This window comes from Artibeus jamaicensis, unplaced genomic scaffold (assembly GCF_021234435.1).
Source record: "Artibeus jamaicensis isolate MK-2021 breed Jamaican fruit bat unplaced genomic scaffold, CSHL_Jam_final scaffold_1964, whole genome shotgun sequence".
NCBI lineage: Eukaryota > Metazoa > Chordata > Mammalia > Chiroptera > Phyllostomidae > Artibeus > Artibeus jamaicensis.
Genome location: NW_026522030.1, coordinates 70,681,848 through 70,702,076, shown reverse-complemented (window position 1 = coordinate 70,702,076; position 20,229 = coordinate 70,681,848). Strand labels below are relative to the sequence as shown.

Below are 20,229 nucleotides of genomic sequence, written 5' to 3'. Positions count from 1 at the left end.
CAGAGCCACAAAGACAGCAGGCCAGTGCCATATCTGAGACTCTATCAACCTGCCTAACACTGTTTGTCCCACAATGGTGATTCTGAGTCTCCACCCCACCCAAATTACGTGCCCACTCAACTTATTAACGGTGGCTTTTCCATATGAATGGCTGGTCTTGGCTCATGCCTCAGACCTTCCTTAATCCTCTCAAACAAGTAGCAGCCAGCCTCAGTGAGCCCCGGACCACATATTCTTGCTGAGTGGCCCCAGGCCTAGAACAAGCAGCAGCCAGCCTAGGTTCACAGCGTGGACTTGCTACGGGCACCTCTAAGCCCAGTACAAGTAGCAGCCAAATGCAAACTGCTTCACAGCTTCCTCCACGTGGCCCCAGACAGAACACAGGTAGGGGCTGACCTTGGTCTGCACCACTTGGGAAACCCCATAGCCTGCACAGCCGGTGGACAGCTAGGGACCACATTGGAGCATAACCACACAATCACCTTGATAAGCAACACACTCAAGGAGCAGACTCAGTGGACTCCAGAGCCCAGAAGTTGGTGGTCAGTAGCCAGACAGTCCTTGCAGCTGACTGGCCTGGGTAAATCACTTCCACTGACCTGCCAACAGCAATCAAAGCTCAACTACAAAAGAAGGATATGCCACTGGACCCTACAGGACACCTACTACATTAGGCCACACTACCAAGACAGGGAGTCAGGGCAGCTCTACCTGACACGTAGAAACAAACACAGGAAAGCTGACAAAAAAAAGAAGACAAAGAAATATGGCCCAGATGAAAGAACAGTAAAATGGATGGTACTGCTGAAAAAATAGAATAAAACTTCAGAGAAAGAGCTAAAGGAAATGGAATTAAGCAATCTATCAGACACAGAGTTCTAAACACTGGTTATAAGGATGCTCAAGGAACCTAGTGAGGATATCAATAGCATGAAAAAGATCAAGTCAGAAATGAAGAATTCACTAATTAAAATAAAGAACTTACAGGGAAATCACAGTAGAGTGGATGAAGCCAATAATCAAATCAATGATTTGGATCATAAGGAAGCAAAAAAAAACAACTACCCAGAACAACAAGAAAAAAGAATTTAAAAAAATGAGGATAGTGTAAGGAGCCTCTGGCACAACTTCATGTGTTCCAAGATTCGCATCATAGGGATGCCAGAAGGAGAAGAGAAAGAGCAAGATATTGGAAATCTATTAGAAAAAATAATGAAAGAAAACTTCCCTGATTTGGTGAAGGAAATAGACATACAAGTTCAGAAAGCACAGAGTCCCAGCCAAGTTGGACCCAAAGAGGCCCTCTTTAAGACACATCACAATTAAAATGCCAGAAGTTAAAGAGAGAATCTTATAGGCAGCAAGAGAAGAGAAGTTAGTTACCTATAGGGGAGCTCCCATAAGACTGTCAGCTGATTTTTCAAAAGAAACTTTGCAGGCAAGAAGGGACTGGCAAGAAATGTATTTTCATGACTTTAAGTCATGAAAAACAGGGACTTACAGCCCAGATTGCTCTGCCCAGCAGGGCTGTATTTAGAATCAAAGGACAGATAAAGAGCTTCCCAAACAAGAAAGAAATAAACAGTTCATCTACACCAAGCCATTATTATATGAAACGTTAATGTTAAAGGGAACTACTTAAGCCCTGGTTGGTATAGCTCAGTGGATTGAGCACAGGCTGCGAACCAAAGGGTTGCAGGTTCAATTTTAGTCAGGGCACATGCCTGGATTGCGGGCCAGGTCCCCAGTCGGGGGAACATGAGAGGCAACCTCACGCTGATGTCTCTCTCCCTCTCTTTCTCTTTCCCTTCCCCTCTCTCTAAGAAATAAGTAAATAAAATCTTTTTTAAAAAAAAGGACTTAAGAAAAAGTAGAAGATCAAAACTATGAACAATAAAATGGCAAAAACCCCTCCCATATCTTTCAACAATTGAATCTAAAAAACTAAGCAATTAAGAAGAAAAGAGACAGAATCATGGATACTGAGAGCATTTTGATGGTTGCCAGATAGGAGGGAAGTGTGGGGAAATGGGTGAAGAAGTGAGGGGATTAAGAAACACAAACAGGTAGTTACAGACTAGCTATAGGAATGTAAAATACAGTATAGAAATAGGGTAGCCAAAGAACCATACACATGACCCATGGACATGAACTCTGATGTGGGGACTGACTGAGGGGGTAGGATGTGCTGGGTGGAGGGGGGCAAAGGGGAAAAAAATCAGGACAAGCACAAATCAATAAACTAGAATAAAAAAACCAAAGAAAATTAACATGATCCTTTGAGTTAGAAAAAATGGAAAAAGCCTTGCATACAAATGCATACAGTGATTCTCCTGGGGCAAGGAGATTATGGGCAAGCTTTATTTCCTCTATATATTTATGTACGTTCCACATTTTCTACAATAAGCCCATATGACTCAGAAAAAAGTTGACAAGTATCATAGAATAATTTAAAATACTTTCTATCAGCATGCAGCCATGAAACACAGAGCCTGCCTGTGTTGCTAGTTTTGTTGCTTTTGACCTCCTCACATGGCCTAGAAGTACCTTAAGGTCAGATGTGGGCCAACTATCTTTTCCTTCCTATTCGGTGATGAGTAAGTACATAATGATTTGATACTTAGGGAAGCAGTGACCATTCCCACGTTATACTAAATAATATCACATCTGAGTGCACCATGAATTTAGCAGTTTCAATTATCTAGTAGGAAAAAAATGGTTAATAAAAAAAATCAAGATACCATCACCTTGAATAATGAAAGTGATCTAATTTAGTCCACAAATATTTTTTGCGACAGGTTTTGATGGTTTAAATATGCAGAAGCTGACCTACTGTGGCCTCAGTGGGGCTTTAGTGGGCCTGTCCCAGGTTCCATATCCTTTTGACCAGAACTCAAAGCATGAGGTTAAGCCAAATGAATATGTCATTTGTGTCCTAAATGAGATGTTTTTTTTTCCTAAATGAGATGTTTTATAGTAACATCCAAGTGTTAGTGGATTAAGCTCTATAGGGAATATCTTTGAGTCATATGACTAGATTGATATGACTAGCTTTGGGAAATACTTTTTCATACCCTCTCTCCCAATAAAAAAAAGAAAAAAGAAAGAAGGGCATGCTTTGTCTCTCACATTTTCTGGATCACGCAGAAGAAAGAATGGTGCCTATCTCCACAGGCTTTCTTTTCCGCTGTTGGCTCTAGGCTGGTGTTTTGAGTTGTAACATTGAATGTGTGCCATCTAGTGTTCACAGTCTGCCACTACAGGCTTTCATAGAGGGCCCGGGGCAAGGGCATCAGCACTTGTTAAAAGGACGGAGTGATCTCCTTCTAATTATTTGAAGAGATTCGTGACTTATGAAAAAATCAAACAAGAAGTGAAAAGCAAAGGGCATGTCTGGAAGAAAAGTGATTCGTCAAATTTGCCAGTTTCATACATAGACAACATGTCTCCTGAGTAATAGTGTTTAAGACCAAGCAACACGACCATGTGCCCACAGGCAGACAGAGCCTGAAAATGCGCTGGTAGAAAACCAAGACTAAATGATGATAGGACTGTGCCTTCTGTTCTAAATGGTCTAACTATTCTAGAACCACTCTATAAATTTGATGCTAGTAGAAATCATTCAATACTAATTACGAAGATTTACAAATGGTAAAGAAAAGGATGATCCCATGTGTAGAATATGGCTACCATGGAATTAAAAGGGAGAAGCAAAAAAAAATTCTGATTCAGTTTGCTAAAAGATGAGAGTTGGACTGCTTTATCCTTTATGCAATGGTTCCTAGCAAAACATCTTAATCCAATGTTTTAAATTTCTCCAGACTGTGTGGAATCTGACTTCTCTCTCCACATCAATGCACTCACTTCTCGATTTCTTTCTGTCCAAATATTTCAAACCCTTGGTTGCTGTCAACCTGCTTCCACAACTTGTTTAGCTTTCAAAACAGATACGATGCCAGGAGGCAGAAAAACCGTGTTGAAACAGCAATGGCAGAAATTTTTATTTTAAAACCAGTCTCCCTTGCTGCCCCAGAGCTGTGAACAGCTTTTTCTCATCTGTGCCTTTTACTGATAGTTGTTAAAATGAGACTCTTTATACTTCCCGAACACATAATTTCAGGGTCATTGAGTCCCCTCATGAAGCCCAGTCTGCTCACAGGCCAGGCATGTGTACCAGTGATATCGAATCACAAAAGCAAACTTAAGCTGCTTTTCTTATCAAGGGAATCCTCCAAACAGAATTAAAGTCTTAATTCATGGTTCTTTGGAAGCCGTAACTTCCCCCCTTTCTTTTACAGCATCCTCGTGAGGGAAGAGGCAAACATTTTAACCTCTCTGTGTCCTGTTTGATTTGTAATATGGGATACCAGAAACCACTCTGCAGCTCACAGCTACAAACCCTAGCTCTGAAGCCCTACAACCCAGGCAATTACCTTTCCTATTAAAGTGAGGAAAGAAAGAAAACCTTTCTTGGAGTCCATCTGTTTGATTTTCTCTATCCTACCAAAATTTGTTCCTTCTCTTCCTTCTCAAGCTCTTCTCATCTCTCTTCTCCATGTGGCCTAATAATTTCCATGTACCTATTATTCCGAGTCTAGAGAAACTATGTCACCAGGAGGCTATCAGTAACATGAACGTTGTCCTTTCCCAGCTCCTGACACCACCTCCATTTCTTTCATTAAATGTCGGAGGATGAATGGACAATGATAGAGAGCTCTGGACTGTGGCTTCCTTTTCTTATGGACCAGACTGTCCTGCTGGATGTATATCCTCTTCCCATCTCTCACAGCTACCCAGGATGGCATTGTTTATCTTCTCTGTGCCTAGAAGGACAGCTCATTCCCATACCTCAACCAAACCAGGAAAGACAAAGGTAACCAAGAAGAAATGTGCAGTGGCCATGTTCTCCAGGACTGCGTTGTGGGGAGAAGTGGGGGAGAGGCCAGCTTGTCACTCTTACTGTGAGTTTTACAAATAACATTAATGCTCGCTCTCTGCCCTCAGTGTCACTTTGTCATTTTCATCCTGATTCATCAATGATTATTACAAGCCACTTGCCACTTAAAAGAGACCCGAAAACACAAAAGAACAGAATTCTCAGGAAGAAATGCCTTCTATTATTTCTCTTTTTTAAACTTTTTTATTGATTATGCCATTACATTTGTTCTATTCCCCCCCTCCATTCCCCTCCACCCTGCATACCCCTCCCCCACCATTTCCCCCTTTACTTCATGAACACGTGTCTCAAGTTCTTTAGATTCTGTATTTCCCCTACTATTCTTACCCTCCCCCCTATCTATTTTCTATCTACTGTCTATGCTACTTATTTTCTGTACCTTCTCCCCCCTTCTCCTCCTCCCACTCCCCTGTTGCTAACCCTCCATGTGATTTTCATTTCTATGGTTCTGCTCCTGATCTAGTTGTCCTCTTAGTTTGCTTTTGTTTTAGGTGTGGTTGTTAATAACTGTGAGTTTGCTGTCCTTTCACTGTTCATCTTTTTTGTCTTCTTTTTCTTAGGTAAATCCCTTTAACACTTCATATAATAAGGGCTTGGTGATGATGAACTCCTTGAATTTGATTTTATCTGAGAAGCACTTTATCTGTCCTTCCATTCTAAATGAAAGCTTTGCTGGGTAGAGCAATCTTGGTTGTAGGTCTTTGGTTTTCATGACTTGGAATACCTCTTTCCAGCCCCTTCTTGCCTGTAAGGTCTCTTTTGAGAAATCAGCTGACAGTCTGATGGGAACTCCTTTGTAGGTGACTGTCCCCTTAGCTCTTGCTGCTTCTAGGATTCTCTCCTTCATTTTAATCTTGGCTAATGTAATGATGATGTGTCTTGGTGTGTTCCTTCTTGGGTCCAACTTCTTTGGGACTCTCTGAGCTTCCTGGATTTCCTGGAAGTCTATTTCCTTTGCCAGAATGGGGAAGTTCTCTGTTATTATTTGTTCAAATAAGGTTTCCACTCGTGACTCTTCCCCTTCTGGTACCCCTATAATTCGAATGTTGGAACGTTTAAAGATGTCCTGGAGGTTCCTAAGCTTCTCCTCATTTTTCTGAATTCTTATTTCTTCACTCTTTTCTGTTTGATCATTTTTTTCTTCTTTCTGGTCCACTCCCTTGATTTGAGTCCCAATTTTCTTTCCATTACTATTGGTTTCCTTTGTATTACCATTCATTTCAATTAGTTTAGCTTCCATATGTTTCTCTAATTTGTGACTAAAATCAACCAGTTCTGTAAGGATCCTGATAACCAGTATTTTGAACTGTGCATCTGAAAGATTGGCTATTTCTTCATCGCTTAGATCGATCGGTTCTGGGGCTCTGAGTTGTTCTAGAGCCATTTTTGGTCTATTCGCGCCGTTAAGTAAGCGGAGAGAAGCCTTAGCTGTTTACCAGGACGGGGCGACCCAGGTCGCTGGTTTGTGACGCTGTGTGTGGGGACGTGGTCAGAGAGGGAGCAATGGCAGTCCTCTCCGCTAGCCCAGTCCGTCCAGTCACACCACCCGCCCTGGGCCTGTTTATCCTATCGGATTGTTCGAGCCTGCTGCCCCTCGCAGGCTCCCCTCCTCACTGGTTTATCCGCACACAGATGCGCGACCAACCGCAGACAGCCCGCCGTGCCTCTTCTCTGTGCGCTCCCGTAGCTAGCTCGCGATCTGCGCCTTCGACTGCTGGCGCACCACCCAGTTCGGGGATTTTTTCTTGCCAACCTGCTCCGCTGCTGGCTTCGCTCCTCTTACCGGTTTAGCTGAGCATTTCATTGTCTTCGGACTCCGTATTGTCGATTTTCTGTGTGGCTTGGTTGTGTTTATTGTTGTTAAAAATAGTTGTTCTTAGATTTGGTTGTGCACGGAAACAAGGTGGTTCCACCTACACCTCCATCTTGGCGGAAGTCCCTATTATTTCTGATTCTATGTATGTGCATGTAAAAGAGAGAGAGTATAGAGATGAGTGGGGAGAGGGGAAGAAAGAGAAACTACAAACCAGAGAGCAAAATTATACTATGATTTGAGGTGAGTACAAAACTGAATACCTCTTATAAAAAACAAAAAGGCAGTAAAGAAACAAACAAAATTCTAAAGTTTTTCCACTTATCACCTTTCATAGATATTTTCCCTTAGCAATAAAGAAACAGTGGGTGAAGAGATCAGAAGTGGAAGCTGAGGAAGCCTGGAAAAGATTCTCTTTCATAGTCTACTTTAATGTGGTTTAAATATTTTACTCAGGAATGGTCTTTTCTCTAAAAAAAAATAACTGACTAGAAGCTTTCCCTCCACATTACCCACCAACTAGCAATCCTGTCCCACTGTGTAGCTGCTTCTTTCACACCTGTAAGAGGCCCTTGTGTTAACATATGTACATAAATGACAGGGTTATGATATTTATCAAAACATAACTTTCTTCTTCAACAAGTACTCTTCAGAAGATTCATTTTAACAGTCATCCCTTTATTGACTATAAAACCAAAAACATTTTGGGTTTAAAAAAATCTACTTACATAAAACCTTCACATCTATCATGTAAAATAAGATAGCCATATATATATATGGCTATATATATATATATATATATAATTTTTTCCTATTTTCAAAATACTAAACATAAGGCTATAAATATCCCTTTTACATTTTAGGGTCTATTTTGTTTCAAAACATTCAAGTTTCTTTCAATAAATTTGAGATGGAAAAATATTTTTTATAATCTTTACCAGATGTTATTTATACTAAAAGCAACTTTTTTAGCACTCCAAAATACAGTTATTGTTTAATTAGTGATAAATCTGACATTGCTAGGCTTGAAAAAACATAACAAGTACCAAATGTACTTCTGTGTTTCAACTTTACCCGCGCTCTCTCAGAGCGTTAGGGATGCCGGTTCTGGATGCTCAGAGAAGTCCCTCTCTCCAGCCTGGCCCATTGGCCTGCATCAGTTAGCTTGTGCAGCCTGAGCAGAAAGACAGTTCCTAGGCCCCTGGCCACTTCTCAGCTCAGACTCTCAGTGGCAATGACCCCCCAAGTCGACCACTGCCCTGTTTTTATTCTTCATTTTTTTTTCTCTCCCTTCATCTCTGACTGGTTGAAAAGTCATCCATCCTCAACAGTGTAAACAGAACTTTACTATCTGGGCATTATTCTTTAAGGAAACAGTGCTGGGGGATCTGGTGCCCCCCTGAGGTACACACTGGGAAGTACAACTACTGTCCGAGATGCAGATTGTTGACCTGTTAGCCCCAAGCATAAACTGCCAACAGCACTTCCCTATTCCACCACTGCCAAATTATCTACTTCAGCATTTCTTAAGTTACATTCATCACATTCAAGAACTCAAAAAAGAAATGCATGAAAGACTGCTAATGAAAAAGCAGTTAAAGCAAACACGAGAACATTAGTAAGAATTACTCAAGCACAGAAAACTGACATAACTCAGGATGTGGAGACAATTCTTCAATGTAATCTTTTATTTAAGGAGAATTGTGTTTGGAATTTTGTGTAAAGGAAGTTTCTTTTTCTTTTTGAAGTGACTATGATTGCTCTCTAAAGAATGAGGACAAGAATGCATCCTATCTCATCATATCAGAAAGATCGAGAAGGACATGAGGTACCTGCATGTTTTTTTGTTTGTTTTTATTCTTAAGGTCTTATTAGGCGAAGAACTAATTTTCTCCCCAGTTTTATTGAGGCATAATTGACATGATAAAGAACGAATTCTAATTGAGCTATTAAGACGTTCAGGCAGGAGAGAACACTAAGAGCATTTTTTAAATTTAAAATCTGAATAAACAAACAAGAAAAACCAGCCCTGCCTCATTTGCCCCTCTCAACCTTCCTCTGCTCCCTGCTGTCTTTTGGGCAAGTCGGCCCTGTGAAGGTGAAGGAGCTGCTCCTCTCAACACAGCTTGAGGGGTTGCTGGCATGTGAGGTCTGCCAACAAAGGGCCTAGGAGGGGGAGCAGAAGCCAGGGCACATGTCGGCCGCGGCGTGCAGGAGGGCAGCCAGGCACAGTGCCCTACTGCCACCCAGCCAGCACTTCTCATTCAGATGTGGGATATAAACTACAGGTTTCTGGGCTCCACAAACAGAATTGTAACCAGAAAGCATAAATAACATCCTTCTGGTTCTGGGCCAACCTTGGGAAACGAAATAGTCAAGAAAGCTGCATAATTACCAAGTGGTTTTCACTGCTCTTGGTAATACCAGTTTTTAAGTTAGGTCTGAAGCTATGGATCATGGTCTTGCAGTGCCTTTCCATCATGGAAAACATAAGACCATCTGCTTTTAAAAAGTGTCAGGCTGCACAGTAAATGACAAACTAAGTTTAATACTGTGACTTATTTAGAAGCCACTGAAGTGCCAGGTGACCTTGTATTTGGGGAGTGGGGTGGGTTCAACCAACAGAAGCCTAAGGGTAAGTCTCAGGCGTAAATTTGTTTTTATTTTAGAAGTTATACATGTGTGTATAAATATGCGTTCACATGGAATTCAGGTGATATTAGGTTAGTGCCTTATTATTCAGTCTTAACAGAAAATACCAGGCCTCTTAGTACCTGAGCGACCAAAGAACATTTGGGAAAAGCATTTCACTTCATGCAACCTGTACTACACTTTTTTTTTTTGGCAACATCTTGGTAACTATAAAATTTCCAGGGCTAATTCCAGATAGTCCCAAGAGATGGAAACATAATTAACAATGCTCCATATAAAATACAAGTTACGTAGACCATCACACTTTAATTACACTCGGAATTCAACTCTAATGTAATAGGCATCGAGTTTCTTCTAGAGGAAAGCACAGCACTGCCATGCTATCTGAGTCTCGCAGATCTCTGACACTTCTGCACAGTCCTGTCGCTGCTCCGAGATACTGTGCGGTGATAAATGAGTCAGATGATGCAATTAGGAAGCGAGTGCTTCAGGTTACCCTTCTAATCGCTCAGTTACGTCACAGGCTTATTCCAGCTGCTTGTTTTTCCTGGCACTGCAGGCCTATGATGCCCAAGGAGAGCAGCCCACACCAATCAGGAAATTCCAGCTCTGTATTGTAATTACCTCCTTGAACTGAAAGACACAAAAAGGTCACATCCTGCCAATGCCACAATAGATTAAACCAAATAACACCCTCTGGAATCTTCCTTTAACCATAATGGAAGCTCTGAACCTCTACACACATGATCCTGATAAATGCTTCTGTACATCAACCGACTTCAAAGCTGTCAGACTAGGCAAGATCATTTTCAACTCTACACTGCAGACTGAAGGTTATACAATGCAAACGTTGAATGAAAGTGCCTGCTTTCTCTCTCCCTCATTCACAGCAATATCCTGTGCTTGCTGAAGAATTGCAGAGTTGCTCAGGCCTCATGGCCACAGGTAAAAGAGACATGGAGAAGGTCAGAGAAGAACCACAGGACCAGTGAAAGGTTGCAGAATCAAACCAAATCAGAAAAGTCCATGGAACTGTAATTTTTCTATGTAGAGAAGACAAAGAAATTTAATAAAGAACCTGAAAGCAAGGAACTTAACTCATTACTATATTTTGCCAACGAAAAAGGACCAGAGAAAATTAAATTATAGCATGTTCATTTAAGTTAGAAATACAGAGATTTCCCTGATAATAAAGGTAATGCTTGGAATGCTATGCCAGGGGCTTTTCAAAGCCTTTGTTTTAGAAATTTATTGTAATTAAAAAATATTTTTTATTTATTTATTTTTTAGAGAGTAGAGAAGGGAGGGAGAGAAACATCACCATGTGGTTGCCTCTTGCCTGAGCCCTGCTACTGGGGACCTGGCCTGCAACCCACGCACGTGCCCCAACTAGGAACTGAACTGGCGACCCTTTGGTTTGCAGGCCAGCATTCAATCCACTGAGCCACACCAGACAGGGTTGTAACTATTTTTATATAAGACACATTTTTATTTCTGACCTTAATATGCAACTCTTTTGAATGGTGAAGTCAAGCAGTAATTTTTCTTAAAAACAAACAAACAAACAAACAAACAAACCTCTCTTTGGGCTCTCTCGGGGTTTATACCTGTCTTCCTTCCTTCTTTCTTTTCTTCCCCTATCAAACAGTATACATTTTCAAATCACTTGGGTTCAATTTGTGCCACTTAACTTACAGGTGAAAGCAGCATGACCACTGATGACTGTATCGCAAGTCAGAGTCACGTGGGAGGACCCAGATATGAAGGCAGAGAAGAACCAAGGACACGAGGAAAACGGCGAGCGCGGCCTTGGACTGTCGCACATGCACTGCTGGGGAAGGACTGGGATCAACACCAAGACTCAGGGACAGGAAGAAGGCAACTGAGTCAATTATGATTCCCCTATGCAGCCCCCAACTTGAAAGAGAAGGGGAAAACAGGAAGTTACAACCAAATTAAACAAATAGAAGCTATCTGGGAGATGGGGGTTGTGTAAATTCAGCCAACTTCAGAAAACTCCATGCTCAGGGCTTCACGCCTCCCAAATCTCAGCTTCGTGGGAAGGATGAACACGCTCACTCTCCTGCCTAGTTTCCTGCCACCAAATTAAGACCTGACTGTTCACCATCTCTGTCTAAACTAATCTTATTCATCTGTGCAAAAGGAGGAAACCTCTGCGCTATCTCCCCCAGGTTACCCAGCTCATGAGAAAGCATGGGAGCCACTGAGGCTCTGTAAGACAGAGGCCCTGGGAGCACGGCACCTTCTTGTCCTTTCTGAATTACTTCTTCAGGGCTCACTGGTTTCTGTTCTTACAGAAACGCACATAAATTCCAGAGCTGCCTCCCACAGAGGGAAAACAACACCCAGAGCGGCCAGGTTCTAAGGGACGGCCTGGGGCGCTGGCTCCGGGAGCCCCTGACTTTGCAGGCCTAGGAGTCCAGAGAAGAAGGGGGCCAGGGGGCCAGTGTACAGAGCTAGGTTTCAAGGCAGGCAGGCTTACACCAAAATAAAACTTAACAAAATCCTTAGTTGTTTTAACCATTTTTTGAGGTTCTGTTTTGTTTCTCTTGAGTATTTTATTTTCCCCTCTAATGAAGAGCTAAAAGTATTTCTGAATGTTTCTTTGTTAATTGATTCTTCTTGTGGTTTTTAAAATTTTCATTTTTTAAAAATTTACTTTTAATGTGCAAGTAAGAAATACTGTTTTAAAAAAGTTTGTTGACCAAATATCAGTTCTTATGAATATACCACATAAAGTACAACAATCCAGTAAATCTTGAGTCTCTCCTTATTTTTGACATATGCTCTAAATATGCAGAAAAGTCCCCTATGTCAGGTATTTTTATTTTTTAAAGATTTTATTTATTTATTTTTTAGAGAGAGGGGAAAGGAGGGAGAAAGAGTGGGAGAGAAACATCAATGTGTGGTTGACTCTCATGCTCCCCCTACTGGGGACATAGCCCGCAACCCTGTGCCCTGACTGGGAACTGAACTGGTAACCTGACCCTTTGGTTCACAGGCCAGAGCTCAATCCACCGATCCACATCAGGCAGGGCCCTGTTAGGTATTTTTAAAGTAAAATGTAAATACATCATTACTTTAAAGGTCTCAATAGCTCTTTTGTTTACATTTTTTCCTTTGCTCAGACCAAACAAAATGATACCCAACACCTTCTTTAAGGACTTTTCTTCTCATACCAGCACATACCAGCAATGAATCTTTCACAAAGCATTCGATCCTTCTCAGAAAATTTCTCTCACTGAAAATCAGCTTTTCAAAAAGATGCAGCGTTGCTTTTTCAAGGCTGGGAAGGTGTCGAAGCCAGAGGCAGACTACAGTTGACTTGGGAAGAGAAATCTTCTTCCTTTCAGTAAGAAATAAAATTTTGAATAGAAATGGGTTATAGAAAATAGAAGACTAAGAGAGTTCAAAATGCAAAAAATGAAACCAATTTGTAAATCTCCTCCCCATGGTCATAGTAGTCGTTAATATTTGTAATATCAAAGAATACTGACCAAGTATCTATTTACAAAATAATGTGAATATACTTCCACTTTAACTCAAAAAATTGGAGAAATGCTCAAAGAACAAAATGCTTTCAAAACAATAAACAAATATATAGTGATGGAAAACAGTGGTAAAAGATGAGATATAAAAAGGTCTTGAAATACCGAGGTACGTGCAATCCTAATTAAGAAACAGTTATGCTTCTTGATGCAACACTTCATGATGGAAGTGCATTATGATGGTGCGTGGAATCAAACCTGGGTTTGAGTCCAAGATCTACCACCTACTAACTCTATGACCTTGGGAAAGTTACTTAACCACTACACCTCCATTTACTCATCTGTAAAGTGGGCCCATTTCCCTCACAGTGTTGTCAGACTAATCAAATGCAATAATAACACATGTAAAGTGATTAGCATAGTGGTTGATACTGAGTATTTCAATAGTAAGTATCCAATATTCAATAACATATTTGTAAATCTGTTGCTTGAAAGTTAAAAAAAATACTTTTCTTTAGCCTTGGCTGGGTGGATCAATTGGTTGGAGTGTTGTCCTATGCACCGAAAGGTTGTGGGTTCAATCCCTGGCCAGGGCACATGGCTAGGTTATGGGTTCCATCCTAGGTTGGGGCATATATGGGGGTGAAGGGCACAGCGACTGATCAATGTCTCTCTCTCCCATCAATATTTCTCTCTCTCTCTCTCTCTCTCTCTCTCTCTTCCTTCCTCTCTCTAAAAAAAATCAATAAACAAATCCTTGGGTGAGGATTTAAAAAAAATTTCTTTACTAACAACTTCACAGTTGGTGGTTATAACCGGTATTAATCCACAGTTGATCCGCAACATGAGACTCGATAGACTGCAACCATTTTGTGTAGCTCATTTTCTACAGGAAGATGTATTTGAAGGTTCCTCTTCCGCATATCAGGGGTCCTACTTGCCCCCTGGGAAGGAGCATGAGGGGGACATCTGTCTGACGCCCAGCCACCGGGCCTAATCTGGCCTGGTAGGACTTGTCTGCCTTCTTTCAGCCCAGGTGCTGAAGCCTGAAGCATCACAGGCAGCAGGCTGCTTTCTACGTTCTGCCAGAAAATGTTTACTGTTTTTAATAAGGAAAACAAAAGCTGGGGCACGAAGGTTCCCCATTACCCAACGACTCCTTCAGTGTCTTTCCCTTCACCATCACTTCTGGGCCATTGCTCTGCAGGAGCTAGCTAGAAGCCTGGGGAATGAGCACAGGGCAGGATAGATAGGAGACACAGGGTAGCAATTTCTAGTGGCTTCTCTTTTTCTTCTCCCTTGGCATAACTCCTCCAGACTTTGTCCTGGATTAACTCTGAAGAAGCTAGTCTTTCTTCAGAAAGGGAGGGAGGGAGGGATGTCCCTCCTCTGACCCTCTTTGTGGTCTCACATTCTCACCTTGAGCTTCAACTCTTCTGAAAAGTCTTACAGGACCCCCTTCTCCCCCTACCTGCCCATACCTGGTGAAGAAGAGTTGCCACCATGCCCCAACCCTGTACACCTGGCATATTTGGGGGCCACACTATAGAAACCATCTATGGGCTGCCTTTCCCAAGCTACCTCCCCTATTATCCTTGATGGCAAGGAGCTGGTGGTCATTCAAAGAAGATGACTAAGCACTTCCTGTGTGGAACTAAATGTGCCAGGTGCAGACCAAACAATCAAAAAACAATCTGTATCATTAGCAGTTCAGGGCCCAGTGGGAGGTGTGCATATGTACATACACATACCAAATTGTGATAAAGGCAATGAAGGAAAAGGACAGGCTGAGGTAAAAGAGAGTAATGGGGAGGCGGGGGAGGAGGGAACTAATTTAGATTAGGTCGTTGGGGGTTAGCTAGGTGAAAAGAAGTGGGAAGAGATTTTTAACAGAGGGAACAGTTTTGATGGCCCTGAGACAAGGAAGAGCAAGGGCAGAAGAGAGAGGTGGTACAGCTCCGCAGTACCACAGGCCAAGATAAGATTTTAGGATTTTATTCTCTGGTTATTCTGGCCCAAAGATTTTAAACAAAGTTCTAGGATGCAGAGAAGCGCCAGGATGCAGTTTACATTTCAAAGATCACTCTGGGGGAACTTCTAGTCTAGATGGAAGTGTAGGTAAACACACCTCACCTCCTCACACAACCATATCAAAATAACATCTAAACGAAGAACAACCATCACTCAGAACAGTCAGTTTGACCTGAATGGAAGTTGGAAAACTATGGAATTGAAAAAACCACATCCATCCAGACTGGTAGGAGGAGCAGAGATCAGAAAAGCCTGGTCCCACATGCATGTGTGGTGGATAAAAATTTGGGAGGGATACCTCAGGAGTGAGAAGTTGAAGTCCCAACCCCACACCAGGCCAGCAAGCCCAGAGTTCCAATGCCAGGAAGATAAGTCCCCATAACTGCTAGCTGCAAAAGCCAGCAGGGATTGAGTTGGTAGTAGAAACTTCTGGAGTCCCACATGGGTTCTTCTTCTTAAAGAACCCACACATGGACTTAATCACACTCACTCCCTCTGAGCTCTAGCAATGGGGCAGCAGCTTCACAGGCACCAGTGGCATACAAAAACGGAGGTGCCTAGCTTTTAGGCTGAGAGCTGGGGGACAGATTTCTCCCAGACGGAAAGGTGGGCAGAGGCCATTGTTCCTCTTCGGAGCCCTCCCTGCACAGAGCCCCAGAGCTGGCAGGCAGGTGCCATATCTGAGACTCCATCTATCTGGCTCACACTGTTTGCCTTGCCCTGGACATCCCGAGGCTCCATCCCACCCAACTTACCAGCTCACCCAAGCTATTAAAAGTGGGTTCTCTATATAAATGGTTGCTATTGACTCATGCTTCAGATCTTCCTAAATCCTCTCAAACAAGCAACACTAGCCCCAGTAAACCCTCAACCCTGTACCTCTTGCAAAATGGCCTGAGGCCCAGCACTAGAAGCAGCCAACCTAGGTTCACAGCTTGGCTTTACCTGGGAAACTCCAAGCCCAAGCACAAGGAGCAGTCATCTGGAGATGGCTTTAGCTCATGTAGGGTGGCCCCAGACAGAACACAGGAGGGGACTAAAGTTGGCCTGCGCCACCCAGGAAACTCCAGTGCCTGCTCACCCCGTGAGCAGCTAAAGCCTACGTTGGGGGTACTACCATCCTGCCCCTGCACAGCTGATTCTCCATGAAGAGTGGGGGCTGATGGGGAGTGGTCACAGCCAGTCCTTGCAGCTGACTGGCTGGGTAAGTGTCACATACTGACCTGCTAACAGCAATCAAGGCATAACTATAAGAGGAGGGTGTACTCGGCCCACAAGAAGGGCACGCCTTTAGAACCCAGACTGGGTGACAGGAAAGGCTGTGCCATTGAACTCTACAGGGCACCTACTACACTAGGTCACGCTACCAAGACATGGAGTCATAGCAGCTCTACCTAATCATAGAAACAAACACAGGGGGGCTGCCAAAAAGAGGAGACAAAGAAACATGGTCCAGATGAAAGACCAGAATAAAACTCCAGAAAAAGAACTAAACAAAATGGAGATAAGCCATCTATCAGATGCACAATTCAATGCACGGGTTAGAAGGATGCTCAAGGAACTTAGTGAGGATCTGAACAGCATGAAAAAGACCCAGTCGGAAATGAAGGGTACACTAATTGAGATTAAAAAAAAAAACCTTACAGGGAAACAACAGTGTAGAGGATGAAGCCGAGAACCACATCAATGATTTGGAACTTAAGAAAGCAAAAAAACAACCAATCAGAACAACAAAAAGAAAAAAGAACCCCCCAAAACAAGGGCACTGTAAGCCACCTCTGGGACAACTTCAAGCACTCCAACATTCGCATCAGAGGGGAGCCAGAAGGAGAAGAGAGAGAGCAAGAAGTTGGAAAACTATTTAAAAAAATCATGAAAGAAAACTTCCCTAATTTAGTGAAGGAAATAGACATGCCAGTCCAGGAAACACAGGGAGTCCCAAACAAGATGGATGCAAACAGGCCCACTCCAGGACACATCATAATTAAAATGTCAAAGGTTAAAGATAAAGAGAGAATCTTAAAAGCAGCGAAAGAAAAGAAATTAGTTACCTACAGGGGAATTCCCATAAGACTGTCAGCTGACTTCTCAAAAGAAACTTTGTGGCCTAGGAGGGATTGGCAAGAAATAGTCAAAATCATGAAAAGCAGGGACTGACAGGCCAAGATTGCTCTACCCAGCAAGACTATCATTTAGAATTGAAGGGCAGATAAAGAGCTTGCCAGACAAGAAAAAACAAAAGGAGTTCATCATCACCAAACCATTATTATATGAAATGTTAAAGGGGCCTATTCCAGAAAAAGAAGTAGATTAAAGCTATGACAGTAAAACGTCAAGAAATACACATGTATCAACAATTGAATCTAAAAAACAAACTAAGCAAACAGTAAAAACAGAGACAAAAATCATGGCTATGGAGGATGTTTTGATGGTTGCCAGATGGGAGGGGAATGTGGGAGAATGGGTGAGAGGTGAGAGGATTAAGAAGCACAAGTAGGTGGTTACAGAGTAGTCATGGGGAGGTAAAGTACAGAATAGGAAATGGAGTAGCCAAAAAACTTATACGCATGACCCATGGACACGAACAATAGTCTGGGGATTGACTGAGGGAGTGAGGGGTGCTGGGTGGAGGGAGGCAAAGGGGTAAAAATTAGGACAATAGCACCATCAATAAAATATAATAAAAATAAAAAATAAAAAATAAAAAGAAGGTGGGAACAGGAGAGCAAAAGAGTGTAACAAAGCAGAGTGAATTTGGGAACTGTCAGGCTGGAAGGAAAAAACCCCAAATGTCACTCTGACTGCAGCAGGGAGAACTGAGTGCAAGGACCAGAGTGGGTTCTAGGAAACCAGGAGCTGGTGCTGCAGGGACCAGTGGCAGTGGAGAAAGAGTGAAGAGCACCTGCAATGTATTTTAGCAGTAATATCAAATCCATCACAGAAACTGGCAATGACTTTGATGAGAGGTGGTGCAGGTGAGGTAGGTATCAAGGCTATTCCAGATTTCTTGAATAGGAGATGAACAGACATATCTTTTACTTAGATGGAATGAAGGGATGATTTGTGAAGAATTAACTAAGAGCTCAGTTTGGGATGTGTGTATTTAGCATATTTGAGGTCCAATCCAACTAAGGTATATGAAACACATATTTTAGTTGTGGGGAGAGGTCTGGCCTAAAGATATGAGGCCTGTCCAGAAAGTATCCAGCCATGCGCCAAGAAAAATAGACATTTATTGAAGAAGATACAAGAAACTTTGTACATAGGACAATGACACCTCCATCCTCTTCAAAGTAGGCCCTTTGGGACCTCACACAGTTCTCCTATAGTCTCTTCCACCATTCAAAAGACTGCAAAATCCTTTGTTGAAATCGCCATCAGCTGTCCCTCCGTATTTTCCTGAATCTCATTGACAGTCTGAAATCTCTTCTTCTTCAGATGTGATTTTAGTTTTGGGAAAAGCCAGAAGTTGCAGGGTGCCAAATCTGGGCTGTAGGGGCATTGAGTCACTTGGGTAATTTGATGTTTCACCAAAAAACTGCATGAGACATGATATACGAGCAGGCATGTTGTTGTAATGAAGCTGCCAATCACCAGTTGCCCATAGCCACGGTCACTTTCATCAATCATATTGCATCTCTTAGCTAACAAAGAACATTGAGGTGGTACTTATTAATTGTTTGGCCTGGAGGGGCGTACTCATAATGGACAACACCTTCCCAGTCAAAAAACCAGTTAACGTGATCTTGATCTTGCTGCGACTTTGTTGTGCCTTCTTCCGGTGTGGAGAACAAAGTGACTTCCATTGGGATGACTGGGCCTTTGTTTCCGGATCATAGCTGTAGACCCATGATTAATCTCCAGTTATGACCTTTTTGAGGAAATCTGGTTCATTGGCAGTGGTTTGAATCAAGTCATTAGCAACTGCAGCACAATGTTCCTTCTGCTCTGGTAGCAGAAGCTGCAGGATGAATTTTGCCACAACGTGTTTCATGCCAAGATCCTGCACCAAAATCTCGAATATAGTTTTTGGAATCCCCAGATCAGCTTCTAGTTCCCATACTGTCAGCTGCCGATCTTTGTTGATTGCAGCCCTTACACGTTTAACATTCTCAGGTGTTCTGCTTGTTGCAGGCCTTCCAGAGCATGGATCACTTTCAACAGCTTCTCAACCATTTTTGAGTCATCTGTGCTACACTTTTATTTACACTGCATTAACTGCATCATCCATGAAAGCCTTCCGGATCATCCAAATAGTTTCCATGGAGGAATGTCCAAGCTTAACACAAAATCTGATGCAGATTTGTTGCTCTACTCACTCAGTCATTTAGAATGCAACAGCCACACAGTACACATGCTCACTCAGCGGGGTCTACCACCTTCACTGACTAGTATAGTGAAGTTGTCACTATTCATGCATGCACATTTCAGTCCATTCTCCTTGGCTGCCAGATTATATTGATGTCAGGCAAACTGTTCTTGTTATACTAACAATGGCTGGACTTTTCCTGGACAGACCTTGTACATTAGGGAACTGTCATCACATGTATAGAATGGCAAGAGAATGGATGAGCAGTCTGAGAGAGAGAGAGAGAGAGAGGTGTGTGTGGGGAGAAGAGGGTCTGAACCTGTGCCAGCAGGAAGAAGAACAAGCGCAGTTGTAGACACGCAGAGACAATGCCATGGATGAACACAAGGCAGGTGTGGCTGTGACCCGCACTGCTGAGAGGACATGGATACTGGGAGGGAAACACAAGTACTGCATTGGGCAGGCCCTTTCTGGCCTCCCTGAGAATACTGTTTTGATGGAGCTACGGAAGCTGAAGGCAAAGTCAGTGAGGAGATGAAGTGAAGTGCAGCCAGTCTTGCAGACAGGTCTTCGGAAGGAGGCGGTGAGGGTAGCACCACTGGAAGGCCCCACAGGAGTGGTGGAAAGTGGTGTTCCGGGGCCGTATGGCTGACTGCTGAAGGGCCGGAGACAGAGGAATGGTGGAGGCTGAAAGACCCATAGCTACCATTTATTAAGGGTTTACCTGGAATGATGCTAAGCATTTTATCTGTATTTTAGTCCTCCTAACAGCCCCACAAGGATAAAACGGACTATCATTACCCTTATTTTATAGATAAGGCAACTGAGGTCAGAGAGGGACCAAGAACTTACAGCTATGATTGGAACCCAGAAGGTCTGATACTACAGCTGGTCCTCAGCCTCAGGTTATATATGTCACTCTACTCTGCAGCCAGGGAAGTGGAGGTTGCTGCTCAGA

The 20,229-nt window shown here is 42.6% G+C and overlaps 1 protein-coding gene across 3 annotated transcripts in view; it reads right to left on the bottom strand.

Annotated features, from left to right (window-relative positions):
- FANCC (FA complementation group C) overlaps positions 1 to 20,229 on the bottom strand; it is a 305,923-nt gene that overhangs the window by 39,653 nt on the left and 246,041 nt on the right. For all 3 annotated transcript variants that reach the window (XM_053656528.1, XM_037133335.2, XM_037133336.2), the window contains one exon: positions 12,633 to 12,789. In XM_053656528.1, the coding sequence (XP_053512503.1) occupies positions 12,633 to 12,789 (157 nt within the window). The remainder of the gene's footprint in view (positions 1 to 12,632; positions 12,790 to 20,229) is intronic.